Here is a 26,821-nt window from a genome sequence, read left to right on the forward strand (position 1 = left end):
TTGGTCTGATCCTGTAAAGCCATTTCTATGTTCTTATAAACTCCCAGGCTTCAGATTTCCCCATCCAAGGAAGAAAAGATATTCTGACTAACACACATGAGAATACATGATGCAAGATGGAATACAACTGATGGCGTAAATATTAGCATGACAATAATAATCCCTGTAGCCTGCGCAGCTTCAGAATGAGTTAAAAGGATAGGTCAATTATAGTGTGTATGATATAAAACATGAAAGAAAATCAATCCTCCCAATATGAACAGATCTGCAACTTCCCAGCATAAAAGACTGTCATCTTCATTGGCTCTCACCTCATCATTATTGAGACCTTTCAGAATCCCAAGAGGTTGTGGATATCTTTAGGTAGATAAAATCCCCACACAGTTTGAAAAAAAAAAAAAAAGCAAACTAGACATTTCAAAACCTATTAATTTTAATGACTGGAAAGGTTAGTGACATAAAACCAGCAGTTAAGACTTTTAAAAGGAAATAAAAACACTATTTCCTACTAAATGCAAGCATAGAGCAATAATTAGGCACAACATTAGCATGTCCTCCATAAATAAACTACCACAAGCACTGGAAATGTCTCACTGATAGACTCACCAAATCTTAAATTTGCATTTGTAGTACCATTTATTGAGACAAATGAGGTTTTAGACCTCTATTCTGTTTTATACATCAAACAATGAGTTCTTGGCTTTTTTCTGTATACAGTATAACCTTGATTATCCAGCTATCAGACAGAGGCAACACCTGAAACCTTTGAATAATCTGGAATTTGGATAATTAGGAAACTAGAGAACTGTCTTTGAAGCCTATATTTGGGTCAAATCTTCTGAGCAAAGGCTTTAAAGCCGGCTGAACTGATTCCTGCCAATTAGAGAAACACGACTGCTCTCTTTCAAGACTGGCCTTCTCAGTGGGACTTTGGCAGCTAGAGAAGGAAAAGCCCAGATATTAAAGGTGACGAGAAGAAAGCTGAAGGCCACATTACTCACAGTGATTGGTCATTTGCATGTCTTAGATACTGGCATGCTGCTGAAATAGATTTGGGGAACAACTGGCAGACTGCAATTTGTTATTAATCACATCTTCTTTTCTCATCCCTCTCCTTACTTCAATTGATGAACCAGAATTCACCTTGAAGAGCTTAGAAAACATTTGGAAAAGTGTTCAGTAGCTCCCTTACCTGAAAGAGCCTCTGTTCTGGATAAGTTGGGGTTTCTGATTTGAGAATGGCAAGTGCTGGAGGAGTTAGACTGAAAGTTACTGCTGAGTGCTCTGTACCCCTGGTCGCCCAGACCAGGGGCAGCAGGCTGCCAGACCAGCATGCCCTATAAACCCTGTGATCCACAAAAAGTATCTGTATTTGTTTATAGGAATGTTTGGCACTGCAGATTAACCTCCAGCAGAGGTTAATCATGTAATCTGACAAGCAGACCATTTGCCAATAAAACAGAAAAGTTTGCTTTCTAATGCAGACAAAACTGCTGGTTTCTAGGCTTGTCTGATCTTTAATTGAAGGTAAATGAATAAAATAAGCCCATAAATATGAATATGACCAGGACCAGCTTGCCTGAGGTGATTTGATTTTCAAATACTCAAGGAAAAGACAAGCCAAGTTCTTGTGATGTGCTAATTTTGTAGAGTCAGAGACCAAGTAATCCAGCATTACTGTGCCTTGAGAGTTTGAAGGGAACTGTGTTAACACAACGAGGACTTGGAAATAAGCTCTAGAAATTAATTTATCCTGGCAGTAATAAGGATGACTGGCTAGCTTCTTTAGCTGATTGACTGAAACGAACACAAGATCATACGGACACACAGAGGCTCAGAAAAATGTTAGTAGTTAACTATGCTGATGCTTATACCTAGAGATGGTGACAGTCAAAAGAAAGTGTGAGGGTTTTTTTTATATATGGCTTTTATTAGTCTCTTGAACCACTCAGAGATAGCAATTAGACGTCTGTCTTTCTTAGGGATCAGGATAGGTTTAATTACTCCTATCTCTCTTCTTTGCATATAATAATGAGAATTATAATTCTGTAAATGTATCTACACATAAATTAAACAAAACTTTTGCTTATTCATACATCTAGTATAAAGTTTTATGACAGTCCAGAAGAAATTCCATTAGCTAAGTCACTACAATATTTCATCTTTCTCTTATCAACTTTTCTAACCACATGCATCTTATTTTGAACTTCACTTAATATTTACTGCCCTTATAATGCAAAAACACAGCAAAAAAAGCCCACCCTGAAGGATCATCTGTGATTAGATTAGTAAGAAGTGCACAGTACGTATTCACATTTTGATAATTTCTTGAATACTCCTCTCTCAAGACCTGTGAGGTCAGAGTTGGCTTTCACATCTTTACAGTGAAGGGTCTGGCAAGATCTGAACAGCTTGGCTTTCTTCATAATCAGGTTAACAGGTTTTACTCCTCAAAGTTATTGGATCAGCCTTTGACCTTGTTGAACCACTGCTTACACATCCATAATTCAACAAATACTCTTAACAGTATGACTGAGGAGTGGATCAGGGCTTTCTACTGAAGTTGTATCTCTATATGGTCTAGTGAATCAAAAGAGCAAGTAAGACCATATCACACAGTGTTGGCCGATAAAGCCAGGACCCCACTGCAGTGATGTCTGTTGGCCAGTCGTTTACAGCAAGTAGCGTTTGAGATATTATCTTTTTGCCCTAATTATTTCTCTGAGTAATAAACTTTCATTTCTTAAATGCAGAAAAGCTCCAGAGGTTTTCTGCAATGAGATTTCAGTGTAAAATGTAATCATTTGTTCTAAACGTTGCTTGAAATTTTTGGTTAACAACAGGAACAATTTCTTGGCTTTATGGTAAAAGAACTCTTATCTCCCCTTAAAATCTAATAAAGCATATTTTTTTCTATTGAAATATTCACGTGGATGGATATTTTATATCATGTCTTGGTATGGATTAATCAATATTTCAGGCTCTTACAAATAAACCAAGAGCCAATTTTTTTTTTCTTTTAACGCTGTTTAATTATTTTAACAATTTTTTTTTTTTTAAAACATTAACAGAATGCATTAATGGATTTTCCCTATTAACTTTAGAGAAACTTGCTGGTATGTAGCCAGATCTTGAGTTTCTTCCTGAGGTATAAATGATGAAATTATTAGATTTGATTATAAACCCAAGAGCTATGTGTGAAGGAGGAACTTGGGACAAAAGTAGAGTGCAGCCTCAGCTGAAACTTTGCTAAGAACTTACGGAGTCAGTAATCCAAGATGTTGGAGGGGGTTGCAAAAATCTAAGTCAGATACATGACTACAAAACTGAAGTCCAAGGTATGTGATGGTTTCCTGATTCCCGCTACTTCTGATGAGACTTCTCTATGGGCACGTCCTGAAGAGCAGCTACAAGCCAGGAAGGTCCAACAGACAAGGAGTTGGTACCAAAGCTGCTGTGGAGACCACACCACCTTAGTACCCTATTGCAAGTTATTTTGTTTCTGATGTCAAGATGGTGGGGAAATGGCAGCTGAAAAAAGTTCAGTTATTTTCCATCAGAAATGCATGTAGGATTGTCCTTAAAGCAACACTTGTGTGGTCTTCCCATTTTCCTTCACATTACTATCTCCATGTAATTGAAAATATTAAGACCAACACACAAAATCCCAGAAAACCAGGGCTGTCAAATCTGAAGTTTGTTTGAACATCTGCAAAATGACTCTTTCAAAATTTAAGGGCTCCTGTCTGCTGGTTAGTTCTCCATATATGCTTCTATTTAATATTTCATTCATGCTGCACATTTTTTTACACTAGCTTGGGTATCATTTCATTGCACAGCTGGATACAAGAAGTTAACATTCAGCCCAGCTGCAGAATGGCACGTGAGAAATATTTTCCAACACATTGAGTAAATGATTGATACTGGCAGCTGTCCAAAGCTCCATGCAGGAATTGTATCAAATTAGAATGATGATTCGTGTTCTGATTAAGATTTATTATCTTTATTCTACTTTATTAATTATTGTTTCTAAGACTTTTCCTTCAGGACATAATAATTAGCATACATTCATGGAGCTACTTAAAAGTAACCAAAGGAAATTGTATAAAAATGACTGTCGATGGCACGGTTCATTTCAGAGGTACTTAACAATCCATGAATAGTGTTGCAAAACATCTGGCAAAGATGTTTTACCTTGCCATATAGCTCAGCTGGCTCAGCATTTAATTAGCACCATTAGAAGGCAGCTTACTCACAGGTACCCACTCACCTCTTCACAGTACTTGAGGTCAACTGATTTGCCATCACTGCGAACACAATCGAGCATCCGTGTTTTGATGCCACTACCACAGACGGCCTTCTCGCTGAGCTGACATGTGCTCCAGTCTGGAAACAAGGAATTCATTAGTTTAGCAGATGCTTTAGACAAAACTCGTAATGATCCAATCTCCCACCTAATTCTAATTCTGATGGCATAAAATATTCTTCACAAGCAACTTTTACACATGCAAGGGCTCATGGAGCTCAGTTGCTACACATTTTCAGAAACAATCACTGTTACTGTAAATAGTCAGTGATGTGATGCCTTCCTGAAAAGTTCATATTCTGTTTCTTCTGCATGGATGTTGAGCAAATCACAAAATGATCACAGAAATAAATTTCCTGGAGCTATAGTATGCACACTACACCCAAGTTATAGTCTGCAATAATATTTTAACTGGATCAAATAGCCTGAATCAGTTTTCAGTACAAGCTCCACAGCTCCCTCCAGATAAGAACAGAAAGCTGAAAAAATCTGTCCTGTAAGGTGAATGGAACTAAGCCACAGTCCCAAGTTGTCACTGGATCATAGCACCATAAATACCTGTCACATTGTAGTCATAGTGGTAGCAGTTTTTGTTCAAAGTGCAGACCTCTGTCTCGGTAGCAGCAGGACAAGACTTTCCGTCATCTGGTTGTCTCAGGAGTTCAGCTGACCTTTCACGAACACTACTTCCATTGCATGGCTTGAAAGGGAGATTGGAAAGGGCTTTGATTTCAGCATCCTGATGCTTGTTCATGCAACATTATAACAACCTTTCAAGTAACCTCTTCATAGAACACAAATGCAAAATAACAGGCTCATGGTGTTGCCTAAGAGAAATCATTTCCTTGTTATTTCAGAGAGAATTTAGTCCGCTGTTTCACCTTGGTACTACCCAAGATGAAGTATCCTCTAACTTGGTAAAACCTTACTACCTTCCTAACTAGTTCATATTTCAGTACTAGCACTTTGAAACCATTTCATTAATAAACTGGAAATTCAGATGCTCACTTTCCAACGCCATACTGTGGCACACCAGAGCCCAAACACTCAGAGGTCCTTAAACACCTTTTTATCTTTGGTTTGGTTTTTTGGACATTTCTTTTTGAAACTGCTGGCAGGAAGGGGGAGAAGACCCACAAAATATCTTTCTATGCTAAATCTCGATCTACAGACTTTGCTCTTTGAAAGATAGTGACTGCACAGCTATGGAGAGGCTCACAGGTAGGCTCAAAGAAGGACTTGTAAGACACTGCCAAAACTATTTCACCACACAGAACCTAACCCACACTGAAGAATGACCCCTGGTGACATTATATTTTGTATTTTGGAACAGTTTCACTTAATGGATAACACTGGCACACTTTATCTGCAACCATCAATGATCCTAAGGATAACAGCAAATATAGAAATTTACATGTGTAATCAATCCCTAGTTAATCCAGCATCTTTGTACAATATGTCATACATATATTTTTAAAGTATCTCCCTAAACCAATAAACATGACACATCAGCATACTTCTTACCAAAGAACATCGAGACCATGATCCCCACTCAGACATAACACAGTCCTCAGGACATGGTAACGTGCATTTTCTAGCACCAAGTGGCATCTCTTCAGGATCACACAGATAGTCCTCTACAGTGTCAGAAGGACCATCCACTGTATTTAACATACACCTGGAAAAAAGAACTGCACATAAACTGCATTTGCCATGGACTTTGTACAGTATTCTGAAGCATTTTAATATTTTGCCAGCACCTATTAATCATGAAGTAATTGAAGCAATAGAACTAAGTATTGATCATAGAATCATAGAATGGTTAGGGTTAGAAGTGACCTCAAAGATCATCTAGTTCCAACCCCTCTGCCATGGGCAGGGACACCCTCCACTACACCAGGTTGCTTAAAGCCTCATCCAACCTGGCCTTGAACACTTGCAGAGATGGGGCATCTACAACTTCTCTGGGCAACCTATTGATATATGAAAGTTTAAGAAAAGTTGAGGAGCCAAAAATAATCCTCACTTTTACAGATGACAGCCATATAATTAAATGCACAGAATTTAGACATTTGCTTTCAGCGATGTGCTGAGTTTCTGGGCAGGTGATTTTGACATTAGCTTACCAGTAAGACAGAATAATTTCAAATAGCTTTAGTTTAGACATATTTTGTCCATGCTTCAGTTGACAATTTTAAATGTAGAAATATTAGAACTTTTAAAATTTTATATTCTTAGCATTAATCCTTAATTTACACTGATGCTTTTTAATTGCCATTATATTAAATTAGCAACTGGATGCCCGGTTAAGATGAGAAATTAATATGCTCAGTTTTGCAGAGCTGAAGATGACAGTCTTCATTTCAAAGTATTTCCAGTGCTGTGTAATCTGCTGCTAACTTATCCCTTCCACCTGTCAGAAGAAATCCAACTAGTACATGACCAGGATCATTCAAATAAGACTGAGAAAATTGTGAGATAAAAGCTCATATCAATATGAAACCTTTCACACTCATGAAAGTATTCTCAGTTCTACATTACTTTCTCAGAAATATCTTAAGTCATCAGACTAAACTAATTTTTAAAATATCCTCTTTTCTAAGGTAAATACAAGAGACACAGCATGAGCTTTTACTTGCTTTGTGGCATTAGTACTCTAACAGCATTATATGATAATAAACAAAAGATGTTTTCAGTCTGAAAGGGCCGAAATCACTTTATCTTTGATGGTAGTTTTAAAGTCTATTTTCAACATAAACACTGATTACTTCTTATTTTTCACATTGGAAGTTTTTAAAGAGAATTCTTATGGGAATCTGTTTAGATGCTACTGTGCATAGTCTTTCTAACTTTGGTCAAGCAAAGAGTAATGCTGTAACCTTGAAGTAAACAGTTACACTGAAGAAACAGTGCTATTGTGAACAAAATCCTGTACATGTACTTGAGGTAGGGAAAAGAGAAGATTTAGCAGTTTACTGCATACAACTCCCGTTTCCATCCTTCCAACTGAATTCATATTATGGTTTATTATTCAAATTTATAATCTCAAATTGTGTGTTTCTTTGCAGTCAGTCACACAAAAACCCCCAAAAACCCAACCAACACTAAACCCAAACTTTGCTGTGTCCACACCATGTGAGACTAATTTTAATTAATCTTTGATTAGAGCTCTGGGATGATGAGCAAGCCTACAAGATGCTTAGATTGGGTTCAATAAACAACAGAAGATTTCTGGACTCTTCTATTTCACTTCATCCACTTTTACCACTTTTTCCTGTAATACATGTAACTATTATTCCCAAATGTATATATACTTAAAACAGTTTTTTTTTTTTTAAAGTCATAGTTTCATATAGAAAGAGGATCATTTTAGAATGGTTTCAGAAAAGCACTAAAATCATACATTGCAGTGTCTGAAGTCGTATAAGAAGTACAGTATACATTAGTTTACAAAGTAGGAATCAAGGTCTGTATTCATAACCAGTAGACAGAGCCATATTGCACTCACTAAAGCCATTCTGATTTACATCAACCAGGGTTCTGGTCCAGTATACTATCGGTCGACTTACCACTATACAGTACACAAAATCATATCAAATTAAAAAGAGCTGTGACTGAAAGTGAAGGTTCTCTAAAGTGAAGGAGGAGCAATACTGTTTTACCTGACTTTCCTTGTTTGAACACCTTCTCCACAGTTCTCTTTTAAGTCCACATTGGTCACCTTGCAGACGCTCCAGGGCTCAGTAACCCATACGTATTGGCTGCAGTCACTGTGGCAGGGGACTACCTCATATACCTGGAACCCACATCAAGCGTCAGTTTTGTTGCACACAAGATAAACATGCAACAGTGATCATGCAAAAATGGGTTAATCCTCTTTTCAATAAGAATAACAAATGTAAACTTGATCATTTAAAGGCTGTAGTAATAATACAGATAAAATACTTGATAAAAAACTACAGAAATAACAAAAAGTCAGAAGCTAAGACATCTAATGACAGATTCCCTGGTTTTCTCTACTGCTAAGCTCATGCTATGCCATTTTCACCAATATTGTCAACACAACTAACATAAAATATGTAACTGGCCTAGCTCACGAGTATACCTTTTAGAAAAATGCTGCTGAAACTCTGCTAAAACTTTTGATCCTTCATATCTTTCCTCAAGTATTCCATCCCACTGTTACTAGTTGTGAGGTTTTTGTATTTCTAAAGAGAGGTGAGCTCAAGGTAAATTGTACCAATATATACCAGTTCATTTTATTTTTCATCGTGGATACTTAAAATCTTTCTAATGTATTCATATACCAGCATTAGTACTATGTTTAGATATGAATAAAGATTTTAAATAGTATCTTTTATAGTACCTTATACAGTGTTCCATACATCATCTTACATGTACATTACTAAAAAAGTTCAGACAGGGTAAACATTGGAATACAATCAGGAAACACATGTTAAGGTTATCGCTCTATTTTGGAAACTCTTACCTGAGCCTGAAGAAGGTATTTTCACGAACCCAAAAGAAAAACCAAAGATAAAAAGAAAGAATGATTAGATTGAAGCATTGGTATTTAAATGGCATTCATTCAGCTTTTATTAAAAACAATATTCTATGACTTCTGCCAAGCAAAAGGCATCCAATTTTTCCTATTGCATCTCCCTTGCTGTCATGAGGCATTTTTGCAAGAAGTTTGCCCTTGGAAAATAATGAAAGTTTATAAATCTCAACTAGTGGGAAGAGACTGTAAATTAACTAGTCTCTTTCTCAGTCCCTAACACGCAACAAAACTGTTTTCCTGTTTTGCCTATAACGAGTATCAACTCTTCACACAGTAGGGAATCCAGTTTCCCTAAGACAAGAGAAAATCTTCAATGGTTTTGGAGAGGATACTCGACTTCTCTACTAGTTGTAATTGTTCTGACAGCATGAAGTGCAATAGATTCAGAGGAATAAAAGGAACTGACAGTTCTTACCCTTCAAAATTCCTAAGTCCTTCATTAGTATCTTAATTATGCATAGATTACATAAAGCCCATTGCCTCAAAATTATCTTATACCAGCTAACTTCACATATCATTCTAGGTATCAAGTCAGCAGAACTAATATTTCTAGATAGATAATCTAAGACATTGTCTTAAACAGGTCCTTGATTTCCTTTCAGGAACAATGCTTGTGTAGAAGAAGAGGGCTGATGGTCTGATAGTTCATCAGTAAACCTGCAACAAATTACCACCAGTCACAAAAAAAACAGACAGACTTGAACAATGAATGCGTAGAGAGTCTGATATATCACTATGCAGCTCATCAGCCCATGCACAAGAAAACCAGCATAGTCAGCATATTTGGGCCTTCTTTGAACAACATAAGCATTAACTCGGGCATAAAGATGGGTGGTGTAAATGCATGCTAAGGAAAGTACTGGACTCAATGCACAGTTTGTAGTCACATGGGAAGTGGCACTTTATTCATTCTTGTCCAGGATTTCCAAATTGAGAATAGGGAAGCCTTAATTTCGGGAAACGTCTCTGTATGTCTTACCCTAGTTGGCATAAGCAGAAATATATAAACCCTGCATATTCAATAGCCTTTCGAGTAACATAAAAATTGGACATCTTGCCAGAAAGCCAAAGGAGAACGCTATATTGCATTGCTTGGTTTTAGTGGTGTTCTCCTGGCCCTATTGGCATTTTTGTAACCATGACTGTAGGCCACAGCAGTTGGGTGGTGTAAGGATTGCAAATCCACCTGCTGGATAAAGGGAAAAATTATGCCTGGAGCCAATGAAGAGAGGACGTCTTTATTTTCTCTAACAGTCTGAGATTAATCTCTTCATTTGAAATCCTCTGAAGGCCATTGACATGATTTTATAATAAACCTGACTCTATTGTTATTGTAATTATGAAGATGTTTAACCTAGTGAACTGAGTACTGAACAAGCTTCGTTCAGTTGGAGTGTGGTTTGGGAGTCATCCTAGCATGCATGGCCCAGGAGGAAAGATGCTCAGTGAGACAGCTAGCATTCACTATGTTCGGTCTCCCTCCAAAATACAGTCGTATGTGTCAGCCCCAAAAGATGTTGAGCAACTTGCTCTTAAAACTTGACAGATGTCTTAAGCACTTTATTTCAATATTTCACTAGCCTTACCACTAGAAAGTTTTCGTAAGGCTTAACCCAAATCTGCTTGCAGCAGTCTAAGCCTACTGCTTTTTATCCCATCCACGATGGCCATGGAAAATGGATTATTTCCTGCTTCAGCCTTTTATGTTCATGCTAGCAGACTGTCAGCATCCTCCCTCCCATCTTCTCTTCTGTGGGTTAGACAACACATTGCAGTTTTTCCTCAGAGTTCATAATTCCTAGATCTCTTCTTACAGTGTAGCCACTCTGTACATCATCTTCCACATACTTGTGGGCACCAAAGACCCAATCTAACCATTATGCTTTGTATGTATGCAAATAAGCATGTTACAGAAATAAGTATTAAATACATAAATCAAACAAATTACATTTAATAACTGAAATAAATATTCTGAAGGGTCAGTAGTTTTCCAGCTGAATGAATGGTGGATCACATTTAGATTAAATAATTAACTCAAAATTAGAATGCAGGTGTATTCCCTGCCTGTTTCTGAATTGACAGTGAAGGTATTTAAATTTGAAAGATAGGGCCTCTATATTCTTCGACATTCCCATCTTATCTGTAGAGCTCCATTCTCATGAAAGTACTGTATTTCAATTTTATTTTTACAATGATTACATTTTGAATCATCTATTATTATTTGACAAGTACAGCGTAAAACTGCAACAAATCAAATTGGAGTCAACGTACCGGTAGAGGGCAATAGTGTTGCATATAAGTGACTAACAGACCTCTAGCAAAATCACCTTTGATGTAGAAAAATACGAGTCTATTATGTACTACATGAATATTACAGAAGGAAAAGACTTCTGTATAGACTATAATTTGCTCCTATTGAAACACATTCCTCCTAATTTAAAGCGTATTTACATGCTGACCCAAATCCAGCAACCCTCATTCTAGTTTGTATTTTGTTAAAGTAGATCACAAACTTAGTTTATTAGCTGCAGTTTAACACTTATTATTTTCTAAATTAGAACTAATTACATTCCCTAAAGTAGAAAATCAGATCAACAAGCCATTTCACTCTGTGCTAGCAAAATGTCAATAGGATAATATTAAGTACATGCATTTTTATTCAAATGTAAATTGACAGCATTTTTTTTTCAATCTTTGAATATTTACAGAGAAGACCATGTGGCTGTTTAACATGCCTCTGCAGAATAAATTAAATTCAACCGTAACATGAATATAAATCAACTCTGAAGAGCATAAGTTAATTGACAAGGAAGGTTTTTTCATTCCAAAACTCTCCAAACAAACAGGAGAAAACAAGCTTCAGGGGTTTGGCTTGAACTAGCACTAAACTAAGTCCCAAAGCCTAAATGCTCGTTAGTGGTCAAAGCACTCCCAGTGTGCTCTTGGATCACATTTTCTGGCTTAGTTTCACTTGAAGAAGATCCAGACTGTGCGGCCAGACTGCTCCATACTGGAAAATCAAGTGCAGTTAGTGGGACAACTGGGAGATTGACTTTGGAAGTGCATTCCTGACTGGAATTGCAGTGCCAGGGCAAGTGTACCTGGAAGGTCAAGCTCCAGCTTGACTAAAACCGACTAAGGGACACTGGGATGATACTGTGTGAGTGTTTGAGAAGTTTTAATTTGCTTTCTGATCTAAACTGGTCAGGGAATGATACTAAGAATTTTACCAGTTTGAGCACCTGCAATGAGACATTTTACCCATTGTAAGAAGATCTTCAGAAACGTGCTCTTCACAATTTGCATGTAAGAATGTTTTATTGCCTTCAGTCTGCAGTTCAGATAATGTGCTAAGTTCTTGCAGATGAGGAAGCAATGAAGGCAGATCCTATGCTGACTGAGGAAATCTAAGCCAAAATACACTCCTCTTTCTACCTGCATCTGCCCCTTACGTTGTATAGGTTTTTCTACATGAACAAACAATCCAGCTTAAAGGGTTATCTGAGGTATGGAAAAGCTATATCAATAATGTATATATGAATCAAATTACCTGATTGACGTGATCTAGCTTTGGACAGGGTCTTCCACCATTGTAGGGTTTTTCACGGAGCCATTTAGACCGAACCTTTACCCCACTCCCACAAGATTTGCTACAGCGAGACCAGTTGGACCACTCACTGAGCTTGCAGTCTGAGGGACATGGAATAATACAGGCTTCCTCAATATAACCTGCATGGATGGAAAAGGAAGTGAAATCTCTTCAGCATGTCACACTGCCACTTCTCCCTGAAGCCCTCGTCTACTTCATTTAGATTGTCCAAAGTTTGACTTGACAGGAGTGTGAATAGAGAGATTTCTTCATCATTAGAGCTAAATTAAATTCTGCAGAAAATTGACACATATAGCTGGAGACTGTGTTAGAGTAGCAGCTGAGTATCCTCACTGCTATCTGATTAGGATTCACACGCACCAGATTTCAGCATTCAAACTTTCTGACAGCTACAGTGTAATTGACACTAACCCATCTCTTGGTTGCATCATTATTACACTATAAAAACAGCATTTTTTTTTTTAAGGAAAAAAGGTTTAATTAAAAGCTCCTCCATAATTGCATCAAGAAATTCAATTGCAGTTATACATAAAAAAATCCAACTGATTCAAAAGATATGCATCTTACTAGCCTGGAGCAAGGGAACTTAACACCTTGTGACCTTTCTAAGGCTAGAAAGAGAGAGTGGTCTGCTACATTAATGATCTGCCGATTAACAACCATCTGCCCCCAGTAGCACACTGAATAATTGCACTGAATGGAAAAGCAGATGTTTGGTTTGGATAAGTCATTGGTCCTGAGAGGTTGGAAAGGAGTATGACATGTTCTGCAGGGAGTAACATGAGGCCTCAATTCACTGAGTAAGTGAAAATGTCTTTCTTTCAAAAGCAACATATGCCATAGTTCTACAAGATGTGTCATTTATGCCAATATTTACAGCAGAAGCTAGAAAACCTCAAATAAAAATCTGGCCTTTACTGCATTTTAACTACAATTATACCCCAAACCTAGATGAAGTCTCCTCTGCCCTTTCCCGTGTCAGATCTGCAATGTATTTACTGTTGGCAAATGTTCACTTCAAAGATTAAAGAAATCCCAGTGCATTTAAAACTAAAATAAAATATTTGATAAACACAGTTGCAAAATTAATACGAACTTGGGTAAGATCATTCTTAAATGATTGGCACAGTTTGCTAGGCATGGTTTCAAATGTTTCTCACATATCTGGAATTTTTTCTAGTTTGAAAGCAATCACTGTCATTTTCATCAGAGCTGATGTTAGAGGCTTTATGTTTTTAGCCTATATTTCTAAGTGAAGCTATTCTGTCTCTTCTAAAAGCAACCAATACCAAACAATCACAACTTGTGTAAAATAAAAACACCCAAAAGATTTCAATTCTATATACTTATTTTTAGTTGCTTCTATTAATTTGTTCTAGCTATAAAGAACAGAAGGCTGTTGTGTTGTTTGGGTTTTTTTTAAACATACAGTAACATTCAGAATATTTTATGGTCAAATTGAGGTGATAATTTTATCCTATATAACTTTCCTCTGTTTGGAAGTGTTAAATAGTTAAATAAATATACAGTGCACATCCTGAATTTGAGCACAGCAGAACTACTGCTCACCAAAGGTATCTTCCTTAAAACAGCTAGAATGTTGTTAGCTTGAATTACAAGCATGTTTATTAAATATCTCTTGCCATTTGATTGATCAGCTCAGTGATATTGTATGAAAGGTACACTGTGTTAGACAAAATATATTTTTGAAGATCATATCACTGCATATCAGAGATGGTGACATAGATTGCCCTGCAGTAGTAAATACAAAATTGATTACATTTTACCTTACCTGATGTCTCTGAGTGAGTCTTAGAAATCAGATGCACCCTATCTCAGAGCTCCATCCTACACTGAACTTTGCAGGAAACTCTATCTTCACCTGAAATGAGCTTTTAACAAGCCCTCTTAGGTGCTGTACAAAACCAGATACTCATACAATCAAGAAACTACTAAATGAAAATGGGCAATAGCAAAAAAGTTAAAAGAAATTATTCCCTCCAAGCAATAAATTAAAATAAGTATTTAGGGATATTTATTGTCTGATAGAACTAAGTGAAAATTTTACTGCTCTTTCAGAATTTTCTTGAGATTCTGAAATGCTGCCTTTACTTTCAATATAACTTCTAAGTATTTTTTTTCCTAGAGAAACCTTTCTACTATAATATAATTATGCTTTTTCACATTTGTTAAATTTCTGTCTCTGTAACTAACGTCTGGAAGAAACAAATTCAAGCTGCTTCAAATATATTGTACATCCTGAAGTAGGTAACTTTAATTGCTACAGGCTGCTTCAGGAAGACTTTATTTTAAGGACTTCCATAAACCTCTGAGCTATTTTAAATTCATCTTAATTAATCTAAACGGATCTTCCCTATCTGCCCCAGCCATACGAAAAGATCTTCTCCAGGACATCACGACATTTTGGGACTCAGATAACTATAGCATGGCAATACTTCATAGCTTACCAAAAGGAGCTTGTGTGGAACGTGCTAAACAAAAATGATTGAAAAATTAGAAACTATTTTGCTTTTTTCCCCTTCAGTTCATCCAAATTTGGAAAATAAAGATTTTTTTGAGGTAACAAGAATGTTAGCCAAAAAGTTTAAGATTTTTAGAATCTTGCAGACAGACACAGTATCAAATACATTATACTATATGCAAATCCCAGGTAACTTTTTAATTACACTGAGCTGTAGTTCAAATGATTTCATAAAATATCAAATGGCACCATACCACTACAGCAACCTTTTTTCACGCTATCTACAAAATATGTATATTGAAGTCATTCACTAAAACTGCTTTAGCATAGAATGCAATAAAGACAGAACAGCATTGTATGAGAGGTATAATGTCTTAGTAAGAGTTTTAACGCGGAAAACTATAAGCTAGTAGCTAGTGATATGTAGTTAATGCATTTTGGAGAGGATGTAGCAGGGTAGCTAACATTTCCCACCTACTTTATAATGAAAAAATACTGAACTGCAATCTTATACTGGGTCCTTAATCCTACATGCTTCAAGGAACAGCTTCTGCTCACCATATAGCTCTTTCCTATGACATCTCAAGGATATCTAGCTTATGATGGTCTCCTCTCCCTCCTTCCTATTTTGTCAGAGAAGCTGGCATCAACATCCAACCTCCACGTGTGAAAATTAACGAGCTGAACAAGAAGAGTGGATAAGACACACGAAGGAGAGAACAAGAATGGAGTCAATCATTGAAAGCATAAAAAGAAGTGCTACAAGGTAGAAAGGCTTGGAGATACTGGAAATGTAGAACATTTTTGGAGAGCAGAGAGAAAACAGTTACTATGCAAGATGCAAGACAAACATTAAAAAACTCCTAACCACTGGTACACTAAGAGCACTGGAAAAAAAATAGGTCAAGACCTGAACAGAAAAAAGAGATCCAGGAAGGAGTTTCACAGCTTCCAAGACTTCTCCAAATAGAAGAGAAAAATAAATGGGTGACGTTACTTTTCATGGCACAAAGTCAGAAGTCAAAACAACAGAGGAGATGCAAAACAACAGAGACTGAGAGGGAATAGAGGAAAGGGTAAGAAAAGACAGGGAGAGAGAAGAGGAAAATAAATGGCTCAGAACACAGAGTCAAGAGAATTGTAAAGACATACTGCGTAGGGATAAAAAACAAATAAAGAGGAGAAAAGACATAAGCATCCTGCCAAAAGTAATATCTTGGTGAAGCACAAACAGAATGCAAAGCCCTCCAGAGCCTACTCTGGTATGTCCTGACTAGACAGTGAAATGTAATGAACGATGTTCCCACAAATAAAAATAGAGGACAAAGAGAAGAAATAAAAAGACTGCACCCTTTGATTCATATTCTATAGGTAATTACTGTGTAGGATGAAAACGATCCTGTTATATCTGACAAAAAGTTTTTGGCATATTCATCCCTTGGCATCTTCTCTTCTTCTCAGCTGCCTCGCTATTTGGCTCAACAGACTATTTAGCATTTAGGTTTGCCACTGGACTCCTTTAGAACCCAGGCAGAAGCAGACTTCAAATTGCTTGCAGATATTTCTTGAGCCAAGAAAAAAGACTGAATTTAAAAAAATAGATAAATCACTTGTTGCAAATGATTGTTCCACTCCATTTACTACCTATCGAATGGTACTTTTCAGAAAAACCTTCTCTGAAGCATGTCATCATCTTAGATGCCCTTCTGTGTGTATTATGTCAACATATCTTGAGGGTGATTAAGGATGGTAATCTCCAGAAGTTCATAGCAATCACCCCTCAAATCCAAGAAAGCAGATGTTCAGGAACTTTGGAAGATATGTACTTTTTTTTGGTTGCTTTTGTTAAATTTTAGGTGCTTGCACTTGTAAACTTTGTCCACGCTGTAAAAATTTTATCAAGTGAGAAGAGAGCATATTGTGATATAGAAAAAAATACATAGAAAACATAGAAACACAGAATCCAGAAATATTATATGCAAATGGCACTGGTTATGGAGACGTAGTTTCTGACATGAAAAGGACATGAATGAGCTGTTTTTCACTTTTCATTCTTGTTTTCACTTTGATCTAATCATCCTTGAAAGGGTGCCCCTTGTGTTAGTGTAAAATCTTATTAAAGAAACAGCCCTCGTGTGTGTGTGTGTGCCTGTACGGTGGAATATCACACAATTATATCATACAGACAGGTTGTGTAATATAATTGCAGCAAATGGCATGCTAGAGCCTTGAGGCTTAAAGAACAAGCAAGAAATTCCCGAGGTAGAAATACAACAGATGCAGAGAGAAGGATGGAATGAGAGCAGCGAAGCGGCTATGAAGAAGAGCTGAGGAAAAGAGTGCAAAGGTGAGGGAGGGACAATGAAAAAGAAGATCAAGACTTGTAAAGGCCAAAAATATGTTCTCTGGACACCAGCAGCTCATGTTTTGCCTGCTGTTTCTCCTCCTGACTGAAGTCTTTCACTGCATGCTTCCTGCAACTCTTCCTTCTCTTCACAACATCTGTGGGATGTTGGAGAGATGAGAACTTGGGATACTGTGGTACAGAGGATTGGCCCTGCATGGTCTGGAACGGTATTGGAAAGAGATGCCCATCTCTTAAGGCCTGTTCCTTTTTCCAGTGCAGTAGTTTCTCAGTTATTTCACCTCCTATCAGCTGAACTTCACAAGGCTGTGAAATGGGCAGTTGTCTACTACGAGTAACAACATGGCTATTCTACCATTGAAGATTTACCACTGAACCACAATTTAACAAATGGCTTTGAACCACTAGGAGTATGAACTGAACTCATCATTAAAAGGGAAAGGTTTACCGTCCCATTGCTAAGTGGCTATGAAACCTGGACTCCTAGAACAAAGTCATTAACAGATGCAATGGGTAATTTATAATGGAGGACTGCAACAGACTTCACACTTTGTCTAGTGACAAAGCAGGTTAAGTAGATGGACATCCTGTTTTTGACTGGGACAGAGTTAGTTTTTCTGTTTAGCAGCTAGAAGAGCTCTGTGTCCTAGATTTATTATGGGATTTGTTACGAGAAGAGTGTTGATAGTGTACTGATGTTTATAGTTGGCACTGAGACATCAAGGACTTTTCAGCTTCCTATGTTTTCGCCAATGTGCAAGAGCGCGACAGGCTGGGGGGAGCATGGCCGGGACAAAGGGTCCACAACTCCCCTTTTGATCTGAACGTAGACTTCTGATTGAGGGCGAAAGTGGCCAATGGAGTATTCCATATCATGCAACATCATGCCCAGTACACAGATGAGGGCTGACCAGAAAGAAGGGCTCTTGCTCTTCTGAGGGCTCTCTCAGTCTCTCGAACTGCTCTCTCTTACCCCCCCCCGGCCTCTCCCTTGTCTGGGATTGTGGTGTTGGGACTTAGCTGCTTCAGGATCACTTGCTGGGACGAGACTGATGTTGGTCATTGGGTGGTGAGCAATTATACTGTGCATCATTTGCTCGAATATATTATTATATTTTTTGATATATTACTATAATTATTACCTTTAATTTATTATTATTATTATTAAATTGTTTTCATCTCAACCCAAGAGTTTGCTTCCCTTTTCCCTGTAATTCTCTTCCCCATTTTCCAGAGGTGGGGGAGTGTGAGCAAGCGGCTGTGTGGTGTTTAGTTGCCAGCCAGGCTAAACCACAACAGTAGATGTCAGATTTTTCCCCAAAAACTGCACCTATAATGTGTAAGAACAGATTGACTACTTGAGTTGAAGGGTGCAGACATAAAGAACATCTTAGAAAGCATTTATACAAACTTTTTTGTTCTTAGGACTGACAGAGTTACGCTCCTGCTTTCAGGACTAAAATGTCATGCTCCATTTCCAAGAAAAACCTGCAATGTCAGAATGGTTTATGTTCTTTAATATAGATATTTTTCCAAGGAAATATAAAGTTCCTGGATGTCATCTTCCAAGACAAATAAAAATACAAGTATTTGCATTTCACTTGTAACAGAATATCTGTATTTCTTGAGACTATTCATATTTCTGCTTAGCCACGGAAAGATAGATTGAACTCTGTAAGACTTTCTTAGGTTTTTTTTCAGGATTACCCTTCAAAGCCTGAAAACCCGAGAGCAATTGTTAATGCTTAACTATCTTCTGCATCAGCAGTTCTGTCTCTGGTGAACTAACTACAGGTCTTTGGGTTGATGGATGACTGCTTCATGACTGATGCCCTATTGACAGGGCAGCTATGATGGCACCATAATGCAGAGGCCTAAGCAAGTATTTCTGGTGCAGGGTGATAGGTAGCATATTCCTAGAGAACATACAACAGGACACACATGGCATCTTGCATACATTAAAAAAAATAATCTTAGAAAAGATACAAGCTATGAAATAGCAAAGTATCCTAATAATAATTTGAGAATCCAAGCCTACTACCACACTAGATTAGAATTTCCTAAGGGAAATATATTTATTTTACAATAAACACTTGACAGAATGCCTCAATTAAATTTTAACACTGCCATTTTTGTTGGTAAATTTGCATTGGTTCAGGTTAGAATGTTGAAGGTGAAAAAAAAAGATTTTAAAAACCCCTAATGCAAGTGGATAGAGAAGTTCTAACTGACATCTTAGCCTTGTAGACTCTACTATAACATGAGATTTTATTATTGCACACATACGCAATTAAATAAAAAATTCCTCGATTCACATAGATACTCCTAGCAGCTGTTGTAAAAGTATTCACTGATACACAGATATTCCTCTCTAATCCCCCACATAAGCCTTGTAGCCATGTAGGGCTTTGTAGAGTCAGCACAAATCAATGCTTCTCATTTAATTAATGCTAAAGGGGGAAATAATCTCACACTAATAAGGCAGCAGACAAACTATCCTGGACTGGTTGACTGTGCCTAAGGTCTTAACAGTAAACTGACATGAATTAAGAAGGGTAATACGACCTATATAAAAATGCTGCATCTGTCTGCCATGCTACTATGTTTTCCTTCGCTACACGCACACAAACACAACCACTGCTTAGCTTATGTGGGTCATGATTCATAACTGATATATAGTAGAGGAAAACTAAATATTGAAGAGTAAATAGTGTAGTTCAAAAGCATGAAAGTGGCCTGGTTTTGATTTTTTTGTGATGAAAATTCCAAGGTACAGTTTAAAGGGACCACAAAGAGAATCTCTTTCAATTTTTCTCACAAATACACTGAAACGGATTGGTGGCAGACACATATCATTATCCACAGAGCTCTACTATCCTAGTCATGACAGTGATAAAGCTATGAAAAACTGCTGCTTTTCTAACAAAAAAAACACCCACCTTCACTTGACTATCAAGCGAACTATACATTTTTGTATTTCTCCAGTAAAATTACCTATGTAGTAATAAAACAAAGTAGGAACCAGAAAAAGGGCAATTTATGTGCCTTCCATTAAAAAAAAAAAACAGCTACCACTTTTAGCTGTCGTTACCACATCTGCTGACAACTGTCAGCTGTTGGCTCCTGCCCACGCTCTGCAGAACTGATGTGGCTGAAAAATACCAGCAGGAGAATACTTCAAATGGCTGCTGAGTAGTGCTAGCTTTTTCATCAACAAATTTAGCTTAAAATTGAAACAAAATATTTTGAAAAGAAAAATCAAAAATTTAGCACATATAATACTGAAAAAAACAGATAAAAATAAAATAAAATAAAATAAAATAAAATAAAATAAAATAAATAAAATAAAATAAAATAAAATAAAATAAAATAAAATAAAATAAAATAAAATAAAATAAAAACTTGTCCCTTTGCAGCTGAAACTTAGCTTTATTTTCAGCTGTTAGTTTGGGATTTCTTCTGAAGCACCTGTTAAGCTACAGAAAGCTAAGGAACCTCTTCAGAACTCTGCCCTCTGCTTCTCCAGTGTTCTCAACTAGCAAACAATACATTTATGTAACCACATTTTGAGAAACTTGTTTGTACTTGAGACTTTGTAGCTGCATTCAAAATTTCAAAGATTATCACACAAATCTTCTGTGTCTACTAATTTAGGGCCTTCCTTGTGTCGCATCCTTCCTTTAGCTCTTTGATGTCTGTGAAACTGTTAGTTAACTCTGCTCAAGTCTTTGGAAAAATGAGACGTGTCAAGCAGTAAAAAGAGCTCTGAAGTATTTATTCTTCTGCTCCTGTCTACCTTTTCTTTCCTGAGTAAATCAACTGAATTGTGATTATAAGCACATAACATTTTGCAAAACAGCTTATGAAGTTTTTGGCACTGCAGGGCATGTCTGTCTTCTGATTCCTCCCTCTCAGAACAGCATGACTTGCAACATTGACCTGCTTATGGCCTCATAAAGTTACATGACAGCATTTACATAAAACTTTTGACAGTCTCACAATTTGAGTTTCTCGTGGCGTTTTAGTACATCACACATCATGTCCCATGATATATTAATAACATCAGTGTGGGTGTAGTTTATCCCTTTTGTCAGATCTAGAGAATGTTGTCACAGGTGAAGTACAATTATCCCCATTTCTCACCTAATGATTTAATAGCGTCAGGAGACAACAAAAGTTCAAGTAAAAGTTGGACACCACACAAGAAACATCTTCCCTCAAATAATGGTCTTGATTTCTCTCCTAGTCCAAGCTAATTTGCTAAATCATATCCCATAAAAACCATGATTACACACTATGCTACTTGGAAAAGAAGTAACGCACTCACAGGAACAGTAAAACAGATTTCTGAATAAAGTAGATCACGTAGCAGACAAACCTGACTCTTCTCTGGATCAGCTACAAAATTAGTGAAAAATTCAGTGCTATCATTTCCGCAGGGGAATAAGCAACTCCTTTAGAATTTAAAAAAAAAAAAAAAAAAAACAAAAGGAAAAAACAAGTAGGCTTGAATTATGAGTCCTGTCAAGTTTAGCTTGAAAAACTAAAAGCAGATTGATGAGAAGCTACTTTTATTTGCTAGCAGGTGGGGTAACTATTGTGATACCACAGAAGTCCCTTGTTGATTTGGCATAATATGGCTTTTATGTTTGTTCTTAAAGAAAAAAAAACAAACAGCACACTGAAATCTTGAGATGATGCCAAACTGAAGGACTGTCATACACCAAGAGTATGAAAATAACAAGAAAAACAACATAAATACTGGCAAGATATAAAATAAGATTTAACTGGCAAAACAGCAGTTTATACATGTTGAGAAAAATAAAACAAATCATCAGAACACAATCCATGAATACAAAGCAGATATTCAGAAAAGGCAGTAAACATATATTGAAATTAGATTCTAACATCTATATCACCTGTTCTAGCCCCCTTGTGTCTGCAAAAATGTGCTAAACCTGGAAAAATGCGCTAAACCTGGAAAAATGCTGAAGGCAGAAAATAAATTAGGAGAGCCTTAGAAATAATCTGTAGTTTGTGTATGTACACACATATCAATAATAGATCTTTGTTCTAGAAGAGCTACTGGAAAGGAATCTATAAGTTTAGTGACATAGTCCTTTGCATCAGTTTAATTCCTTACCATCAAAGTCAGGTTAGATACCTCACTTCCTGTACATCTGAAATTCCCGTCAAACAATTTTAGGAAGTGCAAGGAATGCAGGATTGGTTCAACAGCAATTCCAAGCTTCATCTGCCCATGCACTACACCATGGACCAAGATAAAGGTACTCTCTCCCTCAAATGGCACTGATGAGGAAACGCACAGATGCCTTGTGCTTCACTGTCAAAAACAGATAATGGAAAGGGGGTGTGGTGTGGGTGTGTGTGTGGATCAAAGAACCAGACACCTCAGTAAACTGATTGAGAGAAAGAATTCAAAACAAAACAACCCCATAAAGGAAAGTGTTCAAGCTTCCCAATCTACAATAAATATACTAATGACTCACAAACATTTCCAGTTTACAAAAAGAGCTAAAAGAGACTTCAAAACTCCCATGAGAAAAATGAGATGGAACTGTAGAAAGAACAAAAACAAAACAAAGCAATGCTATATTGTGTTTTGGGAAGGTTGTCTCTGGAGCCTGCTAGTGTTAACAGCATGTAAACGGTAGCCCTGGGTATAGTAGGTATAATAACAATATACAGTTAGTAGCTTTTCCGTTGTATTATTATTCATTGTGGTCACCGTGTGTGTAGATAACATTCCCTAATAAAATCCATTAGAAACTGCTATCATGAAGAGTTATAACAAGGGAAACAAAGATGGTTGAGAACATATTTTTTTCCCGGTTTTAATTCCTCTTTTATATCTCTCTGATTCTTGCAATGGAATTGTCCCTCAACATGCACTGCCAGGGCTTGAAAGCAGCTACATCCATGGTTGTTCCACACAAAGAAAGAGGTCCGACCTCTTTTTGCAAACTACTTCAAGCAGCACATTATCTCCACTTAAAACACCTACAATTTGGTCTTGGACAGACAGGTTCTTCCCTCATGTGTGTTCCCTTGGCTGTTGACACAAAACCTGACAGTCCCCATTCTTCGAGTCAGCGAAAACTGACTGACTGTAGTCCCTTTAGTTTCCCATGGACTTATGTACTTCTACAATTTTCCACTTTTCGAAGGTCAATCTGGACTAAATGCTGAAAGAATACTCATTTCTAACATAGTGTCACGTATAGTTTAAAAAAAAAATCAAGAAAGAAATAGGAAGAAGTTTCACTTTTGTAACGGTGTCTTCTGAACAATTCAGATTCTTCCACTACTCTTTTTTCAGAGTTTTTTTTTTCCCTACCAGCTGTCTGAGGGGCTTTCTGATTCCCTCAGGACTACTACCCAGCCCAGGCAGATCTATGCTCACACAACAACTGGTGGTCATTAGAGCCAGCTGTGTCTTTTGGTACTACAAAGATGGCAAGTGGTCCTGGTCAAGCGAAGCAAGTATAGCATGTCCTCTTCAGACTACACAAAAGAACAAAACTAAATCTTTGTGGACCTCAAGCCAGAACTAACTGCTGAGAACAGAATTAAAGAATATTCTCAAAGAGAGATCTCCCGTCTCATGGAGTTTAGGATTTAGACTTTGTGATTCAGATGTATTTATGCCAACTTATCTTTCAGTATGAGTTAACTACAGGAAAAGATGATTTTGAATAAAAACAAACCGGGAGAAAACTCTTCAGAAAATTATCTTCCAGCTTTGCTTTGAGGTATTAAGGTGAATACTCAGTTTTCCATTGAATTACAAAGATATGCCACAGCTTGTCTTGATACATTTAGTTTCTAATTTATCATAGCTCTAAACAGGAATTATTAGTGCTAATTAAAACACCCTTAAGTAACTGAATTTATTTGATTAGTTATTTTAACTTTATCCAAGTAAATAAATGAAATTTGTTATCTTAACATTATGAAGTAGAAAACATATACAAATTAAACTTACATTGACCTTTTAATGACACTGAGACTAACATCCAGCTTCTCATACCAATAGCTCAGATACAGTTTTGCACTGCAAGCACGAAAAAAAATGAACACAAACACTCCAGTGATGTAAATTAGCACATTTCTAGCTCACCGAAAATCAGAAAGTGTCGGGTTTGATCCTAGCACTATAGATGCATCCGCTTTAGGAAGGAGCACTGCTCCCTCCAGGAGCCATGTGAATACAAAGAATTTAAAGTCTTTAAGCATCCTAGTTTTACACATGACAGAATTACACAGAGAAAGTGTTATGTCCTGTTGAACTCTGGTCAATGCATGCCTGTTAAGGTGCTGAAGACACATGGTAGACCTAAGGCTATTTAAGGAGATTAAAGCTATCTAAAGAATCCATGGAAATAATTTCAGCCTTTCCAGAATAGTCCTCTGCTGCCCCTGTTAATTTTTTGAGGATCTGACCCTTCTAAATGGCTTTATTTTCAAAGGTACAGGTACAGTTATCAGGAAAATCAACAAGATTTTATTTTTATGCATTAAAATACCTACTTAGTAATTTACCATGATTTTACTTTCAAATATTGCACTGTAGTAAAAACAAAGTCTACTATTTTGTGTATCAGCAAAAATGTGTGCTGGGTTTGAGGGTACCTTGGGATAAAACGCAGCCTAAGCAATAAATACTAATCTGCTAATTCTACCTGTACCCATATTATGTTAAACGAAATAAAGCAGATAGGTAAACAGATGAAAGAAAAGAGGTTTCTAAATACCGTGACTGTTGCATCGTGAAGTTTCCACAAGTCGATTGTTTTGGTCATAGCATGCCATGGCCTGGTAACGATAGCCTTGTCCACATTCCTTAACATCTCCTTGTACCTTCATTCCCAGCAATACTTCCAGCTTACCCTCTGGTAAGATACAGTCTGACCAATTTCCCACAGGCTGAGCACTGTACTTGTCACATGGACAAAACTGATTCTCAATCAGAGGATACAACTGAGAATTTTTGCATTTATCCTTTTTCTTACTTTTTCCTAGAAAGAAGAAATAATTATTTTAGAAAGTTGGTACCAGTTTACATCTCCCCAAAAATTTCATTTAGCCTTCTGTACAGAACAAGTGCTTGCAATTAAATACATGCCTAAAACTAGTTACATTACTCTTTATTCATTTAGATTAATGACTTGAATTTCTAAAGTAATGGATACCTACAATTTGCATGAAGGCAACAACTTTTAAAATAAAACCAAGTATTTGTATTTACTTTGGATAAAAGTGCTTGGGGAGTACGTTTGAAAAGTTAGCAATTAAACAAATATACCATTTTCCCCCCTATTTCATCAGCAGTGTGCAGTCCAATTAAAAATATTGTCTCTGGATAAAACTTTCTCAGGTTGAAGGAAACTGCAGAAGTAACCTGCATCTTTGCTACAGTAGTTCCTTCTTTCAAAATGTCAAAATCCTGTAATTTCATCACCTGTTATCATACACTTGTTAATAATTACCATTCTTCCTCTCTAATAGAGTAAGATTCTTCTGTGAAATTGTTTCTTTTGAAATCTGTTCTTGTTTTCCTTCCTCAACTAAAGCATAGCCACCTCCTCACCTTCCACTTCCCATTAAATCTATTTTTAAGCTTCTCTTTGGTAAAGTTTGTTCAGTTTTCCTTTCCATACTAGACAGCTTATACATATTAATGTAGAAGTCTTTGCAAAAGCAGTTTTAAAAATGCTTGTTACTTACATACTACTGTAAATGAATATTCTGTAGTATTCTCCTTGCTGTTCAAAACAATGCACTGGACACAACTTTGCAACACCCTTAGTGCTTGTATATACTACTGCCTTCATTTAGAACAGAAAGAAGGTATCTGAAGAAAAGATTATCTTTCTTTTGACAACACAACTTGATACTAAAAATACACTTCTCCTCCTCATTTTCACAATAAATAAGCATGATTTCACTTCAAGTCAGCATTTCTGTGTTAGGCTGGGTAGCACTTTGCCACAGAGAATACACCACAGCACGTATCACAGTCTTAGCAAATTTGAAGGAGTAACTTAACTCAGGGCAGGGAAGTATCTCCAAGTGTTAGTAGTGTGGTAAGAGAATCATTTTCTTCTTGCTTTGTTTTTAAAATAATAATAAAAAAAATTGTTAGTCAGGGGTTTTTCCCTTGTGGAAGCAACCTGGCATAAAGTTCACTGGAGTTATAAGACAGCCGCAGCGAGTCCTCTTGAAGATCATGAAGACTGTCCACAGGTTTTCTGATTTACAGGGGGATGGAGTGGGGGATAGGGTTTGGATCCTATCACATTCTTTCTGAAGCTGCTAATGGGCACCCCCCTTAGCTAGTTTTCCTCCACTACAGACAATACAGACTAATTGGCAAATAGTGCTGTGACAGAGGCCAAGTTTCACTCTCGAGGTTTCAGTTATAATTTAGAAGCAGAGCATGTTTTTTTCTCTTCATGTCATGCAGAAGAAATAAA

The 26,821-nt window shown here is 36.9% G+C and overlaps 1 protein-coding gene across 1 annotated transcript in view; it reads right to left on the bottom strand.

Moving 5' to 3' along the window:
• THSD7A (thrombospondin type 1 domain containing 7A) overlaps positions 1-26,821 on the bottom strand; it is a 208,175-nt gene that overhangs the window by 16,826 nt on the left and 164,528 nt on the right. The window contains exons 14-19 of the mRNA XM_086614618.1: positions 25,100-25,363; positions 12,418-12,596; positions 7,969-8,102; positions 5,831-5,984; positions 4,865-5,006; positions 4,271-4,386 (exon numbers count right to left, since the gene is read on the bottom strand). Of these exons, the coding sequence (XP_086470744.1) occupies positions 4,271-4,386; positions 4,865-5,006; positions 5,831-5,984; positions 7,969-8,102; positions 12,418-12,596; positions 25,100-25,363 (989 nt within the window). The remainder of the gene's footprint in view (positions 1-4,270; positions 4,387-4,864; positions 5,007-5,830; positions 5,985-7,968; positions 8,103-12,417; positions 12,597-25,099; positions 25,364-26,821) is intronic.

The sequence above is a fragment of the Tauraco erythrolophus genome, chromosome 7, assembly GCF_009769465.1.
Source record: "Tauraco erythrolophus isolate bTauEry1 chromosome 7, bTauEry1.pri, whole genome shotgun sequence".
In the NCBI taxonomy this organism is placed as follows: Eukaryota; Metazoa; Chordata; class Aves; order Musophagiformes; family Musophagidae; genus Tauraco; species Tauraco erythrolophus.